Source organism: Sus scrofa, chromosome 13, assembly GCF_000003025.6.
Source record: "Sus scrofa isolate TJ Tabasco breed Duroc chromosome 13, Sscrofa11.1, whole genome shotgun sequence".
Taxonomy (NCBI): Eukaryota; Metazoa; Chordata; class Mammalia; order Artiodactyla; family Suidae; genus Sus; species Sus scrofa.
In genome coordinates this window covers 1889993-1912017 of record NC_010455.5, presented here as the reverse complement: position 1 = coordinate 1912017, position 22025 = coordinate 1889993, and the positions used below count along the sequence as shown (strand labels likewise).

General features: G+C 37.0%; 1 protein-coding gene across 1 annotated transcript in view; it reads left to right on the top strand.

Annotated features, from left to right (window-relative positions):
- COL6A6 (collagen type VI alpha 6 chain) overlaps positions 1-22025 on the top strand; it is a 168494-nt gene that overhangs the window by 73951 nt on the left and 72518 nt on the right. The window contains 2 exon segments of the mRNA XM_021071331.1: positions 15732-15797; positions 17209-17262. Of these exon segments, the coding sequence (XP_020926990.1) occupies positions 15732-15797; positions 17209-17262 (120 nt within the window).

Here is a 22025-nt window from a genome sequence, read left to right as displayed (position 1 = left end):
TTAGGCAAAATGTATGGCCCAAAAGCGCCTGCTCTCACAGGAACACAACCCAGCTGAGTAGGCATAACCTGCACCACAAGAAGCACGACCCACACCAACCTGGGGGAAATGCCAAGTCTTGTGGGACACCAGTACTGTAGGACTTTCGTCACCATGCCATGTCAGTCTCCAAAACCTTAATGAATGAGGGGTTAAGTTTGCCTTTAAACATTTATTAAACTTTTGAAAATTGAGATAATTGACATAGAACATTGTGTAAGTTTAAGGTGTTCAACTTGTTGGTTTTATACATTTATATATTATAATAGGGTTATACTGTTAGCTAACTCTTCTATCATGTCACAATTATTATTTCTTTTTGTGGTAAGAACATGTAAGATCTAGTCTCTTAGCAACTTTTAAGTATGTGATACAGTATTACTGTCTGCAGTTACCATGCTGTGCCTTAGATCTCAAACTTATGGTTAAACTCTAACATGCATTAGAAAAGTACACAAATTATAAATGCACAGCTTGATGAATATAAATACACCTGTGCACTCGCCACCCAGGTAAAGAAATAGGACATTATTTCTGGAAGAGCATCTCAGAAACACCCTCTTTCCACTCCAATCACAAGCAGCCCTCCCTAATCACTGTCCTGGAACTGTAAGTGAGTTTTGCCTATTAATGAAATTGTGAGTGGAATCATACAAGATACACTCTTCAATTTCTGGCTTTTTTGCTCAAATATGTACTCTTGAGATGAATCTGTGTTGTAGATAACAATAGTTTATTCAATCACATTGCCGTATATGCTTCCATTGTGTGAGTACACAATGATTTATTTATCCAGTCTGCTGTTGATAGATATTTGGGTTGTTCCCAGATTTTGCCTCTATAAATAATGCTGCTATGACCAGGGTATTTCAGTTCACTTTTGTACATAATTCTATTGGGTTTGTATTTCAGAAGTAGAATGTCTAGATCATAACCTGTATGCCTATATTGAGCTTTAGTCTTTACAGCCAAACAGTTTTCCAGAAAGTTTGTACTAATTGACACTCCCACCAACAATGTAGTGTACCACAGAGCAGTATACCACACCCATAAGAAAGCCTAAATTTTATAAAATTGACAGTAACAAGTGCTGACAAAGATGTAGGGCTACTAAAAGTGTCACAGGACTTTGTCTTTTTTTTTTAACCTTTCAGACAGGAGTTTATTTTTTATTATATTTGATTTACAGTATTATGTCATTTTCTGCTGTATATGAAAGTGGCCCAGTTATATATATATTTATGTACACATTCTTTTTCTCACATTATCCTCTATCATGTTCTATCACAAGTGATTAGATATAGTTCCCTGTGCTGTACAGCAGAATCTCATTGTTTATCTACTCCAAACCAATAGTTTGCATCTGCTAACCCCAAACACCCAGTCCATTCCACTCCCTCCCCCCTGACACCCACAAGTATGTTCTCCATGCCCATGAGTTTATTTATTTTCTGTAGATATGTTCATTTGTGCCATATGTTAGATTTCAGATATAAGCGATTTTTGTGTGGTATTTGTCTTTCTCTTTCCCACTTACTTCACTTAGTAAGAGTCTCTTGTTCCATGCATGTTTGTGCAAATGACATTATTTTGTTCTCTTTTATGGCTGAGTAGTATTTCATTGTGTATATGTACCACATCTTCTTAATCCATTCATCAGCTGTTGGACATTTAGGTTGTTTCTATATCTTGGCTATTTTGAATAGTGCTGCAATGAACATAGGGGTGCATGCATCTATTTCGGTGAAAGTTTTGTCCAGATATATGCCCAGGAGTGGGATTGCTGGATCATATGGTAGTTCTCTATTTAGTTTTTTGAGGTACCTCCATACTGTTTTCCATAGTGGTTGTACCAATTTATGTTCCCACCAACAACAAATGGGGATACACTTTTCTCCATACCCTATCTAGCATTTGCTATTTGTAGACTTATTAATATTAGCCATTCTGACTAGTGTGAGGTAGTACCTCATTGTAGTTTTGATTTGCATTTCTCTAATCATCAGTAATGTTGAGAATTTTTTCATGTGCCTGTTGGCCATCTTCTTTGGAGAAATGTCTACTCAGGTCTTCTGCCCATTTTTTAGTTGGGTTGTTGGGTTGGGCTTTTTTGCTGTTGAGTTGTATGAGTTGTTTGCATATTTTAGAGTTTAAGCCCTTGTCAGTTGCATCTTTTGAAACTATATTCTCCCATTCTCTATGTTGTCTGTTTTTGGGGGAGGGGCGGTTAATGGCTTCCTTTGCTGTGTAAAACTTGTAAGTTTGATTAGGTCCCATTAGTTTATTTTTGTTTTTATTTCTATTGCTTTTGGAGATGACCTAAGAAAACATTCATACAGTTGATTTCAGAGAATGTTTTGTGTACATTCTCTTCTATGAGTTTTATGGTGCCTTGCCTTATGTTTAAGTCTTTAAGCCATTTTAAGTTTATTTTTGTGCATGGTGAGAGGATGTGTTCTAGTTTTATTGATTTACATGTAGCTGTCCATTTTTTCCAGCACCACTTGCTGAATAGCATCTTTTTCCATTTTATATTCTTGCCTCCTTTGTCAAAGATTAATTGACTATAGCTGTCTGGGTTTATTTCTGGGTTCCCATTGGTCTGTATGTCTGTTTTGGTACTGGTACCACACTCACTGTCTTGATTACTGTAGCTTTGTAATATTGTCTGAAGTCTGGGTGAGTTATGCCCTGCTTGTTTTTTTTTTCCCCCAGGATTGCTTTTTTTTTTTCCCCCTCAGGATTGCTTTGGCAATTCTGGATCTTTTATGGTTCCATATACATTTTTGGATTGTTTGTTCTAGTTGTATGAAAAATGTCATGGGTAATGTGCTATGGATTGCATTGATTACTTTGGATAGTATGGTCATTTTATTTTTTATTTTTTATTTTTTTGCCCAAAACTTATTTCGATTTTCTTTATTTTTTTTTACTCAATGAATTTTATTACATTTATAGTTGTACATTTATAATCACAATCCAGTTTTATAGCATTTCCATCCCAAACCCCCAGTATGGTCATTTTAATGATATAAATTCTTCTAGTCCAGGAGCATGGAATATCTTTCCATTTCTTTGAATCCTCTTTAATTTCTTTGATTAATGTTTTATAGTTCTCAGGATATAAGTCTTTCACCTCCTTGGTCAGAATTATTCTTATGTATTTAATTTGGGTGGGTGCGATTTTAAAAGGTAATGTATTTTTCTATTCCTTTTCTTATGTTTCATTGTTAGCATACAGAAATGAAACCAATTTCTGAATATTAATCTTGTATCCTGCTACTTTGCATAATTCATTGATCTGTTGGGGTGGTTTTTGTGTGAAGTCCTTGGTGTTTCCTATATATAGTATCATGTCCTCTGCATAGAGTGACAGTTTTATCTCTTCTCTTCTAATTGAGATACCTTTTATTTCTTTTGTTTGTTGGATTGCTGTGGCTAGAACTTTCAATACTATGTTGAATAAAAGTGGTGAGTGTGGGCATCCTAGTCTTGTTCCAGATTTTGGTGGGAAGGCTTTCAGCTTCTCTCTGTTGAGTATTACATTGGTTGAGGGTTTGTCATAAATGACTTTTATTATGTTAAGGTATGTTCCCTCTAAACCCACTTTGGTAAGAGTTTTTATCATGAATGGATGTTGGATTTTGTCAAGTGCTTTTACTGTGTCTATTGAGATGATCACGTGGTTTTTGACTTTTCTTCTCTTAATGTGGTGTCTGACGTTGGTTGATGTGAGTATGATGAAACCATCCTTGTGAACTTGCAATGAATCCCACTTGGTTGTGGTGTATGATCTTTTTTATATTTTGTTGGATTCTGTTGGCTAAAATTTTGTTGAGAATTTTTGCATCTATATTCATCAAAGATATTGGCCTATAGTTTTCTTTTTTGGTAGTATCTTTGTCTGGTTTTGGAATTAGGGTGATGGTGGCTTCAGGGAATGTCTTTGGAATTATTCCTTCTTCTTCAAACTTTTGGAAAAGTTTCAGAAAGATGGGTATAAATTTGTCTTTGAATGTTTGGTAGAATTCACCTGTGAAGCCATCTGGTCCTGGACTTTTGTTTGTAGGGAGTGTTTTTATTACATATTCAATTTCATTTCTAGTGATAGGTCTGTTCAGTTCTTCTTGATTCAGTTTTGGCACACTGTATGTCTCTAGAAAGTTGTCCATTTCTTCTAGGTTGTCAAATTTGTTGGCATATAATTGTTCATATTATTCTCTTATGGTTTTTTTGTATTTCTTCAGTATCCCTTTAGGTTTCTCCTTTCTCATTTCTTATTTTGTTTATTTGGGTTCTTTCTCTCCTCTTCTTGGTGAGTCTGGCCAGAGGATTGTCAATTTTGTTTACCTTTTCCAAAAACAAGCTCTTGGTTTTATTGATTTTTTTCTATTTTTTTGAATATCTGATTTATTGATTTCCTCACATATCATTATGATCTCCTTCCTTCTGCTAACTTTAGGTTTTGTTTGTTTTCTTTTTCTTTTTTTTAATTGTTATTACCACAACACAAATTTTTTTTCCACTGTACAGCGTGGGGACCCAGTTACACATACGTGTATACATACTTTTTTCTCCCATTGTCATGCTCCATTATAAGTATCTGGACATAGTTTTCAGTGCTACACAGCAGAATCTCACCCAATCTCCCAATCCATCCCACTCCGTTCCCCTCCCCCTGGGCAACCACAAGTCTATTCTCCAAGTCCATGATTTTCTTTTCTGCAGAAAGGTTCATTTGTGCTGTATATTAAATTCCAGATATAAGTGATATCATATGATATTTGTCTTTCTCTTTCTGACTTACTTCACTCAGCATGAGAGTCTCTAGTTCCATCCATGTTGCTGCACATGGCATTATTTTGCTCTTTTTATGGCTGAGTAGTATTCCACTGTGTATGTATATGGCTTCACAGGCGAATTCTATCAAACACATAATGAGGAACTGGTGCCCATCCTCCTTAAACTCTTTCAAAAGGTTGAAGAAGAAGGAATACTCCCAAAGACATTCTATGATGCCACCATCACCCTCATTCCAAAACCAAACAAAGATACCACCAAAAAAAGAAAACTAGGCCAATATCTTTGATGAATATAGATGCAAAAATTCTCAACAAAATCTTAGCCAACCAAATCCAACAACATATCAAAAAGATCATACACCATGACCAGGTAGGGTTCATCCCAGGTTCACAAGGATGGTTCAACATATGCAAATCAATCAGCATCATACACCACATTAACAAAAAAAAAGTCAAAAATCATATGATCATCTCAATAGATGCAGAAAAAGCATTTGACAAAGTCCAACATCCATTCACGATCAAGACCCTCACCAAAGTGGGTATAGAGGGAACATTCCTAAACATAATCAAAGCCATTTATGATAAACCCACAGCAAATATAATACTCAATGGGGAAAAACTGAAAGCCTTCTCACTCAAATCTGGAACAAGACAGGGATGCCCACTCTCACCACTGCTCTTCAGCATAGTTTTGGAAGTCCTAGCCACAGCAATTAGACAAACAAAAGAAATAAAAGGTATCATATAGGAAGAGATAAAACTGTCACTGTATGCAGACGACATGATACTCTACATAGAAAACCCTAAGGACTGAACCCAAAAACTACTTGAACTGATTAACAAATTCAGCAAAGTAGCAGGATATAAGATTAACATTCAGAAGTCAGTTGCATTTCTGTATACCAGCAATGAAATATTAGAAAAGGAATACAAAAATACAATACCTTTTAAAATTGCACCTCACAAAAGTACATATCACATCTTCTTAATCCAATCATCTATCAATGGTCATTTGGGTTGTTTCCATGTCTTGGCTATTGTGAATAGAGTTGCAGTTAACATGTGGGTGCATGTGTCTTTTTAAAGAAAAGTTTGCATGGATATACGCCCAAGAATGGAGTTGCTGGGTCATATGGTAGTTCTATGTATAGTCTTCTAAGGTACCTCCATATTGTTCTCCATAGTGGTTGTACCAGCTTACATTCCCACCAGCAGTACAGGAGGGTTCCCTCTTCACACCCCCTCCAGCACTTGTTCTTTGTGAAATTATTAATGATGGCCATTCTGACTGGTGTGAGGTGGTATCTCATGGTAGTTTTGATTTACATTTCTCTTATAATCAAGGATGTTGAGCATTTTTTCATGTGCTTGTTGGCCATCCGTACATCTTCTTTGGAAAAATGTCTATTCAAGTCTTTTGCCCATTTCTCCATTGGGTTGTTTGTTTCTTTGCTGTTGAGGTGTATAAGTTGCTTGTATATTCTAGAGATTAAGCCCTTGTCAGTTGCATCATTTGAAACCACTTTCTCCCATTCTGTAACTTGTCTTTTTGTTTTCTTTTGGGTTTCCTTTGCTGTGCAAAAGCTTGTCAGTTTGATTAGGTCCCATTGGTTTATTTTTGCTTTTATTTCTGTTGCTTTGAGAGACTGACCTGAGGAAACATTTCAGAGAATGTTTTGCCTATATTCTCCTCCAGCGAGAGAATGGGAAAAGATAATTCATGTGAATGGAAAAGACAGGAAAGCAGGAATTGCAATGCTCATATCAGACAAAATAGGCCTTAAAATGAAGGCCATGAGGAAAGACAAAGAAAGACACTACTTAGTGGTTAAAGGATCCATTCAAGAAGAGGATATTATAGTCGTCAATATATATGTCCCTAATATACGAGCACCCAGATATCTACAACAAATACCAACAGACATAAAAGGAGAAATTGATGGGAATACAATCATAGTAGGAGATTTTAATTATTTCAAGTATCTTCTTTGAACACAATGGCATGAAACTGTAAATCAACCACAGGAAAATAAATGAGGAAAAAAAAAACCTGTTTGTTCTTTTTTAATTCTTTTAGGTGGTAGGTTAACTTGTTGATTCGAGATTTTTCTTCTTTTCTGAGGAAGGCCTGTATTGCAATGAACATCCCTCTAAGAACTATTTTTGGGTCATCCCATAGATTTTGAATGGTTGTGGTTTTGTTATCATTTGTTTTAAAGTATTTTTTAATTCCCCTTTGATTTCCTTATTGACCCATTGGTTTTTTAGTAGCATGTTGTTTAGTCTTCATGTAGTCATTTTTTTCTCATTTCTTTTCCCGTGGTTGATTTCCAGTTTCATGCCATTGCGTTCAAAGAAGATACTTGAAATAATTTCTATACTCTTAAATTTGTTGAGCATAGTTTTGTGCCCCAGTATGTGATCAGTCCTTGAGGATGTTCCATGTGCACTTGAAAAGAATGTATATTCTGATTTTTTTTTTTTTTTTTGGATGTAATGTCCTGAAAATGTCAGTTAAGTCTAACTTTTCTATTGTGTACTTTAGGATCTCTGTTGCCTTATTGATTTTCTATCTAGAGGATCTGTCCATTGATGTGAGTGGGGTGTTAAAGTCTTCTACTGTTATTGTACTCCCATCAATTTCTCCTTTTATGTCTGTTGGTATTTGTTGTAGATATCTGGGTGCTCGTATATTAGGGACATATATATTGACGACTATAATATCCTCTTCTTGAATGGATCCTTTAACCACTAAGTAGTGTCCTTCTTTGTCTTTCCTCATGGCCTTCATTTTAAGGCCTATTTTGTCTGATATGAGCATTGCAATTCCTGCTTTCCTGTCTTTTCCACTCACATGAGATATCTTTTTCCATCCCCTCACTTTCAATTTATATGTGTCCTTTGTCCTAAGGTGAGTGTCTTCTAGGCAGCATATTGTAGATTTTTTTTTAATCCAGTCTGCTACTCTATGTCTTTTGATTGGAGCATTCAGCCACTGATATTTAGGGTAATTATTGATAAGTATGTATTTATTGTCATTTTAAACCTTGTTTTTCAGTTAAGTCTATGTTTCCCCATTATTCCTTTCTTTTTTTTGGTTGGATGATTTTCTTTTCTTTTTTGCTTGTCCTCTTCTTTTTAGTTTTTGTGACTGTATTGTTCGACCTCAATTTGAGGTTGCCCTGTTAACCCCTTCCTATATCTACTTGCTTTATCATGATAGTCATATAGGCTCAAACACATTCTAAAGAAAAAGATTAGATTTTCTTACTTTCCTCCCCCACATTTTATGATTTCTAGGTCCCTTTTTAACATCTTCATGATTATCCTTTTGCTATTCCTTGTGTTTATCTTTGCTTTTACAATAGTTTTTTTTTCCTTTTAGATCTGTATACTGGCTTATTTAAGTGATTGCTTTCCAGTTGTGATTTCCTCCATCTTATTTCTTCTTATTTCTTTTTTATTTAGAGAAGCCTTTTCAGTATTTCTAGAATGGGTTTAGTATTGCTGTACTTTTTTAGCTTTTGTTTGCTGGATAAATTCTTTATTTCTCCTTCTATTTTAAATGATATTCTTGCTAAGTAGAGTATTCTAGGCTGCAATTTTTTCCCCTTTAGAACTTTGAATATATCTTGCCACTCTCTTCTGCCCTGTAGTGTTTCTGTAGAGAAAGCAGCTGATAGCCTTATGGGAGTTCCGTTATAATTAATGCTTTGTGTTTCTCTTGCTGCCTTTAGAATCCTCTCTTTAACTTTTGCCATTTTTACTGTACTATGTTTTGGTATGAGCCTGTTTTGGTTCAACTTGTTTGAGTCCCTCTTCACTTCCTCTGTCTTGATATCTGTTTCCTTTAGATTTGGAAAGTTTTCAGACATGATTTTTTCAAATATATTTTCAATCCCCTTTTCTTTTTCTTCACCTTCTGGATTCCTATTATGTGTAGATTGTCCCACTTTATATTATCCCATAGAGCTCTTATTTTGCTTTCATGTTTTTTTCATTTGTTTTCTGTCTGCCATCCTGATTGGGTTTTTTCCATTATTCTATCTTCCATGGTCACTAATTCATTCCTCTACATTATTCATTCTGCTCTTCAGTGCCTTTCACTAGCTTGCATCTCTGCAAATGAATTTTCTAATTTTTCTTTGTTCCTCAAATTTTCTAGTTCCTGTCTAAAGTAATTTGCATTACTGTTCATATCTGCTCTTCATGCCTTCATATTCACTCTTCATTCCTTCAGTATTTTCACTGTCTTCTTTTTGGTGTCTGTTAGATTGCAGAAGTCTGTTTCATTTTTATCTCCTTCAGGAGTATTCTCTTTTAACTTCCTGAATGCTTCCTGAGCTTCTTCATTTTACTTATATTTTTCTTATTCTATGATTTTAGGTACATCAAATACTGTAGTCTTGAAGGGCTGTTTATATGCAAGAGCGCCCCTGGGTATTTTGTGAGGGCTTACTGTTTATTTTTGGTGTGAGGGCTGCTTTTGGTTTGGATGCTTGTTGTCTCTTTCCTCAGTGTGTGCAGGCTGTTATCTCCTTAATAAGGTGCTGTGTATGCTTCCAGGGAGATGGAGGCAATGCGCAGGGCTAATGCCAGTGCCTGGTTTCTGGGCCCTTTATAGTGAGGAAGTTGGCACAGGCTGCTTCTGGTGGCAGGGCCCTGGGAAGTGGCAATAACCCTCAGGCAGGTGTAGGCAGTGCCCAGAATGTTTGGCAGAGGCAGTGGCAGGGCATGTGCTTTCCCATGGGAGTGAGAACAACAATGGTTGGAGCTTGGTTGCAATGCATTTCTCTGTGACAAACTCTGAGGTGACTGGAGCTGCAGGTAGTGCTTGTTCATGGACCCCTAGTGGTGTTGGGCAACACTCATCTCTGGAGTCTGAAATAATTGCAGTGGTTTGTCACTGCCACCTTTAGTTCATGCAAGAGTTGCCTCATTGCACTTAGCTCATGCAGGAGGTGCTACCACCCATAGCACAATAAGAGGTGCCTTGCTAACCATAGCCCTGCCCTCCAAGATTCCACACATGTGCAGAAGAAGATATTCCTGTGGCAGTCCACCCCTCCTTCTCTTCCCCTCCCCAACAATGGTGTCTTGCTTCCCTTGCAGGCCCAGACCTCCTCCTGGGTTCCCTCACCTGTGGTGCTCTGCTCCCCAGCTGTTGACACACTACTTTCTAGACCTTCAGGCTGTCTCCACACAGCCAACCCTCATCCTCTCCCCAGGACTAAGTTCCAGAGCCTGAGTTTCAGTGTCTAGCCCCCTTCTGAGCATCTCAGGCCGTGGTGTCCCCGGAAGTGATCCCGATGGCCTGTGTGGCTGTCTGTTTTTTCTTCCTCAACCCAGCTGCTGTGCTTTTCTCTGAGGTTTTGAGGTCCCTCTGTCTTGGCTGATCTCTCCATCAGTTAGGTGGCTTCCCAGGGTGTGGGTTCCTTTCTTCTTTTGCAGCTCCCTCTCAGGATTGCTAGTCCGTCCTGATTCCTCTCTCTCTCTCTCTTTATTTCCTTTTGTTCTACCCAGTTATGTGGAGGATTCCTTGCCCTTTTGGGAGGTTTAAGGTTTTCTGCCAGTGTTCAATAGATGTTCTGTATGAATTGTTATACACGTAGATAGTTTTTTTAGTTGTGTTTGTGGGAGAAGGTGAGTGTCACATCTTACTCCTCCACCATCTTGATCCTGCCCTCCCCACAGAACCTTATGTTTAATATCCCCTCCTCCAGTGCATAGTAGGTTTATCAGGGAAAGAATTTGGTACAATATATATAGACAAATATGTGTTACATATGCATTGAAGATAATTCTATTTTAAAAGCAGAACAGGAGTTCTCTTGTGGATCCAGCATTGTCGCTGGAGTGTCTTGGATCACTGCTGTGGTATAGGTTAGATCCCTCGCCCAAGAACTTCTACATGCTGTGGGCAGGGCCAAAAGAAAAACAGAGGAATTTGCACTTGAAGACAACATTGTGTACTAAGTGACATCTTCTGTTGGTAGTCTCGTGACCTGAGAGTTTTCAAACAACTTCAAAGTGTCTACTTAGAAACAAAAATCTATCCACAACTAAGGATAATAAAGAAAAGTAGATCAAACACAAAGACATTTCAGTCATCTGAATATGATGACCAAAAACTCCCTTGGAGTATTGCTATAAATTGGTGTTTACTTTAATCAGAACTCCCTGTAATTGTCTGTTAAATTGTTAGTATGGCTATGTAACACTTTTGAAAGAATCTAAGTAAAGTAAAGGATTTATTTATTTATTAAATTTTATTATAGTTGATTTACAATGCTGATGTTGGTTTACAATGTTGATGTAATTTATGTTGTATAGCAAAGTGACTCAGTTATACATATACATAAATACTTTTTCATATTCTTTTTTTAAAATGTTGAACTGTTTTATTAATTGAAACATAGTTCACTTAAAATACTGTGTTAGTTTCTAGTATACAGCATAATGAGTCAGTATTTTGGCAGATTATTTTTCATTGTGGGTTATTACAAGATAATGGGCATAACTCCCTGTGCTATACAGTAAGTCCTTGTAACTTATCTATTTTATATATAGTAGTTTGTATCTGTTAATCCCATATCCCTAATTTGTGCCTTCCCCATTCCATCTCCTCTTTGGTAACCACAAGTTTGTTTTCTATATCTGAATCTGTTTCTGTTTTGAATGGACATTCATTAGTATTACTTTTTAGATTCCATGTATAAATGATATTATATAGTATTTGCCTTTTTCTAACTTCTTTCACTAAGCATAGTATGCTCTAGGTACTTCCCCATTATTGCAAATGGCATTATTTCATTCTTTTTTATGGCCAAATGGTATTCTTGCATGTAAATTTTTATGTAAAGTCAAATGGATCTGACAAGCTGATTTCTGCTCAGTCAATGCCAAGGCTTAATGTCCCTCCCTCCATTTTATAATCAGTTCTGTAGGAGGAGGCAAGAAGTTACACCTAGACTCTCAATAGTTTCCCTAATATTCTGTTTCATATTCTTTTTAAAGGATTTTTTATTTAAAGACAAATGTTCTATGACTTTGAGAGGCTAAAAATTTAACCCACCAGAGCTTCCCTGTGATGTATTGTCACAACACTGAGTTCAGATGGTTTCTCCAAGCATAATAACTCTTCCCAGCCTCTTGGGAATGTACATCTCAAATCAAAGACAATTCTCTGTGCTTTTTTCCATATGTTTTTTGTGGGTTACTATTTCAGGAAAAATTGGGGAGAAACAAAATTAATAGAATAAATGGACACATCCCATGATAAGATTATTTATAGGAATGAATGCAAATGGCACAAATTCTTGAAAATCTATGCTTAATCAGACAGAATTTTGGATCACACAAAAGCTAATTTGTTTGAAATTTCCCATTTTAACCTAAATATTTTTTATTTTTTAAATTTTATTTTATTGAAATATAGTTGATGTACAATGTTGTGTTAATTTCTGCTATGCAGCAAAGTGATTCAGTTATATACATATGTGTGTGTGTATATATACATATGTATGTATATGTATATATATGTGTATATGTATATACACACACATTCTTTTTCAAAATATTCTTATCCATTATGGCTTATTATAGGATATTGAATATAGTTCCCTGTGCTATTCAGCAGGACATTGTTGTTTATTTGCTCTATGTATAATAGTTTACATCTATTAACCCCAAACTCCCATTTCATCTCTTACCCACAGCAACCACAAGTCTTTTCTCTATTTCTGTGAGTATAGTTTTGTTTCATAGATAAGTTCATTTGTGTCATATTTTAGATTCCACATATAAGTGATATCCTATGGTATTTGTCTTTGACTTACTTCACCTAGTTGATCATCTCTAGATCCATCCATGTTGCTTTGAATGGCATCATTTCATTCTTTTTATGGCTGAGTAATATTCCATTGTATATATGCACCACTTTTTCTTAACCCATTCTTCTGTTGATGGACATTTAGGTTATTTCCATGCCTTGACTATTGTAAAGAGCACTGCAGTTAACATTGGGAGGCATTATCTTTTTGAATTATAGTTTTCTCCTGATATATGCCCAGAAGCGGGGTTGTTGGAACATATGGAGACTCTATTTTAGTTTTGTGAGGAACCTCCATACTGTTCTCCATAGTAGCTGCACCAATTTACATTCCCACCAACAGTGTAGGAGGGCCCCCTTTTCTCTACACCTTCTCCAGCATTTGTTATTTCTAGACTTTTTAATGATGGCCATTCTGACCAGTGTGAGATGGTACCTCATTGTAGTTTTGATATGCATTTCTCTAATAATTAACGACATGGAACTAATTTCATGGGCCTGTTGGCCATCTGTATGTCTTCTTTGGTAAACTGTCTACTCAGATCTTCTTCCCATTTTTCAATTGGGTTGTTTCTTTGTTGTTGCTGCTGTTGTTGTTGTATGAGCTTTTTGTGTATTTTGGAAATTAAGCCCTTGTCAGTTGCATCATTTGAAAATATTTTCCCCCAGTCTGTAGGTTGTCTTTTCATTTTGTCTATGGTTTCCTTTGTTGTGCAAAAGCTTATAAGTTTGATTAGATCCTCTTTGTTTATTTTTACATTTTCTAGTGCCTTGGGAGACTGACAAAGAAAACATTGGTGTGATTTGTCTCATGTAATTTTGGGGGGAAACTGAGCTAGATCATTTGCTTGAAATACAGATTTTAGTAAGGTTCATCATTCTAAAACATATCATTATGGGAAGCCCATATTTAATCATTAATTTATATTAGATAATAATCTTTTGTCCATTTTCATAGAAATTGAAAGACTGGGCCAGATCGTATTCAGACTGACTGCTCAGCTGATATGCATGGAAGGTGTTCTGTAGAATGTGCTGAAATATGATTTTCTTTTGTCATCTCTTCCATCAAATAGTGAGAGATGGGCTGTAGGAAAAAGTGTATACACCCAGTAGAATAAAATTTTGGACTTTGCATTACCTTCCTTCTTACTTTTCTCATGAAAATACCATTCCTTAATATTGTAATTCAGGTATACTTGCCTGGAGAACTTAATAGACAAATATTTAAGCTTATGAGTAAAACAGAAAATGTAAGAAAGTAGCCTTTGGTTTTGGTATGTGGAGGAGAGAAATAGTTGTTCATGTAAGTTTTAGTGCTATCAGTTATAAAGTAAATTCTCAGCCCCTCTTTTTCCTGTTATCCTATAAGCTCTGTGAGTGTAGAAACTACTTGTTTAAAAAGCTTTTGAAGGAGTTTCCATCATGGCTCAGCAGAAATGCATCTGACTAGTATCCACGAGGATGCAAGTTCGATCCCTGGCCTCAGTCAGTGGGTTGAGGAGCTGGCGTTGCCGTGAGCTGTGGTGTAGGTCGCAGATTCAGCTCAGATCTGGTGTTACTGGGCTATGGTTTAGGTCAGCAGCTATAGTTCTAATTCGACCCCTAGCCTGGGAACCTCTATATGCCACAGGTGAAGCCCTAAAAAGATTTTTTTAAAAGCTTTCGAAGTCTTTGGAACAATGACATGTCCCTATGAGTGATTTTGAGTTATGTATTTATTGATGAAAATCATATAGGCTGCTATTAATCAAACAGCCCTGCAGCTGGCTCTCAGCAGGACTGGATAATTGCTGTCCCCTCTCAATATACTGAAACTTTGATGAAACTGACTGGCTCAGTTGATAGTCCTATTAAAATAGCTGGGCTGCTTTGTTTGTGGTCCTAATGACCCAAGACAGAAAGCTTTCTATTTGGCCTGCCAAGGATAGCATCCTATAATGTGTGCCTCTTTTCACTGGGTTCCTGCTGGAATGTTTGTATGAATATGGGGGAAAACTCAATATTCCAGGATTTTCTGAAAACCAAAAAGTAAGGATGAATACATGGGACTGGAAGGCAGCCAAGGACCCAGGAAGAGAAAGAAGAGGGGTGGCAGGTGCAGTCATCAGTGCTACTTGGGATCCTGTGTTCTTGTAGTAGAGCCCATTACAAACCATTGCCTTCACTATTACTTAGCCATAATAAAGAATGAAATAATGCCATTGTTTGCAGCAATATGGATGGACTTAGAGATGATCATACTAAGGAAAGTAAGCCAGACGGTTAAAGACAAATGCCGTCTGATTCACTTATATGTGTAATATAAAATATACCACAGATGAGCCTATCTACAAAACAGAAACAGACTCAGACATAGAGAACAGACTTTTCGTTGCCAAGGGGGAGCAGGGTGGGGCAGGGATGGATTGAGGGCTTGGGGTTAACATATACACACTACTGTATATAAAATAGATAAGTGGCAAGGACCTACTGCATAGTACAAGGAACTCTACTCAATAACATGTAGTAACCTCTAAGGAAAAAGAACCTTAAAAAGAATAGATAGATGTATATGTATAATTGAATCACTTTGCTGTACAGCAGAAACTAACACAACGTTGTAAATCAATTATACTTCAATTAAAGGAAAAAACTGTTGCCTTCCCTCAAGGGCAGGGGAAAATAAAATCTATCAACCCTTAAGTATGAACTCGCCAAGGCCCCAGGAATGAAGACCAGAAGTTGAGAGAAAGGATGATAGTAGCAAGAAGGAGGTCCCTTCAGCCCCAGGATAAGAGTTGTCCTAAACATGGGCACATCACCCTTGCTTCCCTTGGCTGTGCCTTCTGTGGTGAGCCCTCACTTCACCCCTCCACTCTCTTCTGATGATGCAAAGCACAGAACGAAAAGAAAATATTTGTAAGCCATTTACACTTTAGTTTATTTCCACTTCAAATGGGCTGGCCTCTTGTCAGCTTTTTGGGGGGTGACTAGGTGTGTTGCACACAAATCACATTTTTAAGGAGCAGTGTTCAAAGTCTGTTAACTTTTCTCTTTTATTTTCTATTTTGTAGGGAGTTCCTGGATTTGACAATAGCATAGAAGGACCCAAGGGCTTGAAAGGAGAACAGGGAAGACAGGTAGGCTTTTGAAATGTGGGCTTTTGGAAGTAAACTTGTAATGATGTGACAACTGTGAGGTTCAGAGTTTTTGTGATGGAATGTGAAATGCATATAAAGAATGTGGAATCAGGAGTTCCTGCTGTGGCACACTGGAATTAGCAGCATCTCTGGATGCAGGTTCGATTTTGGCCTGGCACAGTGGATTAAAAATGATCGGGTGTTGCCACAGCTGTGTTGTAGGTCAGAACTGTGGCACGTATTGCCTAGGAACCCCATATTCCACAGGGCATCCAAAAAAAAAAGAAAAAGAAAAAGGATGTGGAATCATTGTAGATATAGATACAAAAGACTTTTTTTAGGTGCAGAAAAATCTTTTTACTCCTCCTTATCTGCTACTCTGGGATTTAAGAAACATTCTCCTCTGAATTTGGGATGACTTGCTTCACCAAGTCATACCCTTGAGGTCTTCATTTATGAATGCAAATATCTAAACTGTAACTGAGAATGTAGTGCCAGCTGATAGAAGGCACTCGCAAAAAAAGTTATTGGCTTTCCTAAAAAGATGTATTATACATAATGCAGGAAAAAAGACAAGATCTGGTAGCTCTATATAGCTTGCATGCTCAAGGCAAGTTTCTTGAGATTAATCTCATAAAATTTCATGAGTCACGATTTGATCATTCTGACTTTTTTTCACAATAGTAAAAAATAAGTATCTGGAAAATGTGTGTCTCTGGGTCTTGATGAGAAAGTTTTTTGGTGACTCCCCTGGGGGAAAAGTCTGATTTGATGGAAAGAGATTTACTTTACCTAAGCCAGGGTCCTGTTTCCTGCTCTTTACCAGCTCTATGGTCTCAGGCTGCTTCCTGTAAAGCTCAATTTTCTCATCTGCAAAATAGGACATAAATAGCCTACTTTTGGAGGTGATAGTGGGAACTCAATGCCCTACATCATAAACCTTCAGGAAATGTTACCTGCCACTTTTATTAAGCAGCAAATGTAACTCATTATATATTTGGGATTATTCCTTCATTTTCCATCTTGGGAAGACTTGTGAGTCTTGAGAGATTTTATTCACCTTAGGGTGTTAATCTAGGTGGGTTAGCCAGACAGAACAAGAAGTCCAAAGGTAGAAATCCAGACAAGCAGTAGACTCACAGCATGCTTCAGTTACCCACGCTGTGGAAATGCACTGGGAACAGTCTAGCCCAAACACAACTAGACAGTGGTGATGCAAAGATGAAACCATGTCATGCCCACATAGGGCTGTGATTTATGACTGGTAGAAGTAAAGCTACATTCCATAAAGAGAATACTCTGATTGGCGTGGCCCTATCTATCCTCCCAAGAGCACAACCAGCTAATGCTGAAGAGGACATCTGTCAGTACTGGGTCACTATTGTCACACATCTGTCTGTTTCTTTTACAGGGAAGAAGAGGCTGGCCAGGCCCCCCTGGAATGCCAGGCACCAGGAGAAAGACAGTAAGAGCCCCCTTTGACAAGGGGGCACACTGTTCCAGGAACCTGTATTGGGGTGAAATGGCTGATTGTGGGGGGCAGGCAGGATGGTTCTGCTCGGACTCACTGCTTTGGGGAAACTGACTCAGAACAGAGCTGGCAAAGGACCCAAGAAGGGCCTTGAGTCTGAGGCAGGAAGGTGTTGGGTGCAGAGGAAGTTACCATGCAGAAGAAAGAGCTGGGCAGAGAGGACACAAGAGCAGCCAACTGGGATAAGAGTGGTCAAAAGTTGTCTTACTAACTAGGCCAGCTGAGTCCAAGACTCCATTCCTCTGCCAAATTTTATGACTCCTTAGAAAAGTCAGTTCTGCTGTGAGCCCTCTGTTCTTACTTCCATTTTCTCTGCATCATTAAGAAGAATGTGTTCCAAGATAAAAAAAAAAATTTTTCTTGGATGGACTGCAATAGCTGATTCTATGAACTTCTGCTTCGAAAGCAGAAATGCATAATAAATGCAATATGTTAAATTTGCTAAACTTTAAAACATTATATTTATTTGTGCTAAGTTTTAAAACATTATATATATTTTATTGATATACCTGATATATAACATATTAGTTTCAAGTGTACAACATAATATATAATATATATATTGCTAAATGACCATCATTCAACTATTAAGTCTAATTAACATCCTTCACCCCACCCCACATAGTTACGAATTTTTTTTTTTTGTCTTTTGTCTTTTGTTGTTGTTGTTGTTGTTGTTGCTATCTCTTGGGCCGCTTCCGCGGCATATGGAGGTTCCCAGGCTAGGGGTCTAATCGGAGCTGTAGCCACCGGCCTACGCCAGAGACACAGCAACGCGGGATCTGAGCCGCGTCTGCAACCTTCACCACAGCCTATGGCAACGCCGGATCGTTAACCCACTGAGCAAGGGCAGGGACCGAACCCACGACCTCATGGTTCCTAGTCAGATTCGTTAACCACTGCACCACGACGGGAACTCCGAATTTTTTTTCTTGAGATGAACTTTTTAAGATCTACTCTCTTAGGGACTTTTAAATATACAATATACTGTTAGTAACTACATTACATCTGATGACTTAACTATTTTATAACTGGAAGTTTATACCTTTTGACCCCTTCCACCTATTATGCACCCCCCCAAACCCCTCACCTCTGGCAGCTACTAATCTGTTTGCTCTGTCTCTGAGGAGTTTGGGTGCTGTGTTTAAGATTCCACATATGGATGAGATCATATGGTATTTGTCTTTCTCTGATTTATTTTACTTAGCATAGTACCCTTAAGGTTCATCCTTGAAGATGAACAAATGGTAAGATTTCCTTCTTTTTAATAGCTGAATAGTATTTCATTGTATACATACACATGCACATATATATATATATATATACCACATTTCATTTATTCATTCATCCATCAGTGGAGACATGTGTTGCTTCCATGTCTTAGTTGTTGCAAATAATGCAGCAATGAACCTGGGGTTATATCTTTTTGAGTTAGTAGTTTTGTTTCCTTTGGATAATACTCAGATGTGGAATTGCTGGGTAGTTCTATGTTTAATATTTTGAGGAACTGCCATAGTGTTGAAAAGATTATATATTATATATGCCTATAAAATATATACATCTGAGAGCAAAATTAGGCCACTTGCTTATGAAACCTTTTGCAGTGTTTTTCATTTGCTTGTCGTTGTTTTCAATGAGTACTTTTTTGAAAAAGATTCTGTATTTGACTTCTTGGAAGAGCACAGAGATTATAAAGGAAATTTTTTGTCTATTAAGAAGAGATAACTTTAATAAAATACATTTAAATGCCTGCATTTGTTTCTAAATTAGACCTGTCTCTTCTCATTGTGTAACATTTTCTTTCCATTCTTCATTTAGTTATCTAGCCTTTTCCAACTTTCTCTTCCCCTTCCCAAAAAAGGTGTATATGTGTGTGTGTGTGTGTGTGTGTGTAATGTTCTAAATAAATGTATAATGTTTTAAATAAATATACATAGGCCAGAGGCTACAGCTCTGATTAGACCCCTAGCCTGGGAACCTCCACATGCTGAGGGTGAGACCCTAAAAAGACGAAAATAAATAAATAAAATAAATAAATATACGTAATGTTTTAATATTGAGCACAAATAAAAATTAGTTTAATATATTGCATTTATTTTGCATCGTATTTTCTGATCAAAAGTTTTTAGAACTAGCTATTATATTCAATCAGGAAAATATTTTTATATCTTGGAACACATTCTTCTTTGCAAAGCAGAGAAAATGGAAATAAAAAGAGAGATTATGTTTAAAATGTGCATAATTTAATTGTTTGGAAAACCCTTTTTAATGCATCTAAAATGTTTTAAAATACATTTGCTCTTTACTTCACTTCCTAAAAGGGTGTAGTCGGTTTACATATCCCAGGAAAATATTTTGAATTTAAAGAATATCATCCAAAAAATCCTGGCTTGGGAGATGTACTTTTATTGTTTTATAGAGGCTATAATCTCTCTAGAGGCTAAGGCAGTATCACCATGTATTATTTAAACCACACAACTCCTGAGAAATATGACCCCTTGGGTTATAAATTCAGCAATGCCATTCAGGAGTAAAAGCAGATTTCTAGCTAAAGATGGCAAAGTTGGGGTCTTTTTAATACTACCCCCCTTTTGTGCAACTCACCGAAAACAACAAAAGGAATTAAAAAATAGATTAACAGCAGTTCCCATCGTGGCACAGCAGAAACGAATCTGACTAGAAACCACGAGGTTGTGGGTTCTATCCCTGGCCTTGCTCAGTGGGTTGAGGATCCAACATTTCCATGAGCTCTGGTGTAGGTCACAGATGCAGCTCAGATCTGGCATTGCTGTGGCTGTGGCGTGGGCTGGCATATAGGCTGGCAGCTGTAGCTCTGATTAGAGCCCTAGCCTGGGAACCTTCATATGCCATGGGTGCAGCCCTAAAAAGCAAAACAAATAAACAAACAAAAACAAAGAATGACCATAACTTCAAGCCACACGTGATGAAAGATATTAACCAACTGTTTTAAAATCTGGATCCCAGAGAAGGAGGCTTTGGAGAGCTCACACCTAGAAGCTCAGACTCAAAGCAGGGGTCAGATGTATCTAAAAGTAGCTACTCAGTCCTGAAGAAAGCTGATAAACAACATCCAGGGTCGATATAGATTTTAAGATAGGGGAATGTACTGACACAAATACAGTTTAGCAGAGGAGACAGAAATAATGAGAAACTGAAGACTATTTCATTTTTTAATGTCTATAGCTAGCAGTCTAAGCCATGAAGGCTGCAAAAACAGGAGAAGCAGCAGTGACCACTACAAGTCAGAGAAACTATGACTTAAGAGACTTTGCGTGAGTTCATGTCTCTTAAATACCAAAATTTGAAGGAAGAGGTAGCCATAAGTAAAAGAAAGAAGTCATGATGACAAAGTTCTTGAAACAACATATCTATATCCTGCTGACCCAAGTCTTGCTACACCCCATACAATTATTCAATAAATAGGTGATTGATAATCAGAAATATTAACAGGCTTTATCATGAATTAATCAGATTATTACTAATCAGGACCTACACATAGAAATTGAAAGAGAAGAGGAGAACTATGTGAGCAGAGGACTCACTAGAAGAGAACTATTCAAGGAAAAAGAACAACTCTGGCAAACATTTCTCCAAAAAATTAAGACAATGGTTGCTCTAAGATTCTAAAGATCTGACAAAGCAATGGAAAGGGAAGACAGCAAGATGGTAGTGTTTCAGGAGCAATGGAAAAAGAAAAAAATGTAGAATTATGATATACTAGAAGCAACAGAAAAATTAGAATGAGGATAACTTAAAATATAGTTGGGCATATGGTAATCAGGAAGCCACATAAGCAGTGATAGAGGTGGAATATCGACAATGGAGAGCCAACAAATGTATAATTTGCATTACTAAATTAGACCAAATGTAAAAAATATTCAGAAATGTAATAAAAGATAACTTATTGAAACAAAGACTTAAATAGGCAGAAAGAAAAGGCATACTCTGACTCAGAAAAGACACTGATAAAAAAAATATCAGCACTCCATCCTAGTAACTTTGAAATTACCAAACTAATTACATAAAGAAAGAGTCATGAGAATTTCCAAGCAGAAAAGAGAGGACTCAGTCTGTCTTCAGCCTCCTTCTCAACATTCAGAGCCAACAGGGAGTAGTGAAATGGATACAGAGTTCTGACAGAAATAGAGGTGTCCAAGATCTCTATACCCACCCAGATTGTCCTTTAAGCATGTGAGTAATCAGCATGGCCAGGATTTCAAAAACTGAGGCAATTTAGCCCCCATGATCCTTGAGGTGTAGAAATAAGACTAAACCCTAGAAATAATGATTACAGGGCAAAACATGAATGTTATACATTTGACCATCTGAAAATCATATGAAAATAGGAAAGTGGGAAAAGTACCAAGATACTATGTCCTCATCTTCAATTGTGGGAGTAAATATATGAACATAATTATAAGCCAAAATATCTATCTCAAACATACCTGAACGTCCTAATGTTTTTAATAGTCATTCTTTCCTCTTTTGGAATTCTATGTCTCCTACTATCAAGAAATGTTACCATCTGACAATTCCAGTTCTTTTATTTTTTTTCCATTAGATACAAGTTAAATTGGATGTAATATCTTGATTTTAAAATGGCATGAATAGCATGATCCCTTTTTTTCTTCCTTTCTTTTATTGTCTTCCTCTCATTCCCTCTTTTTTCTTTTTCT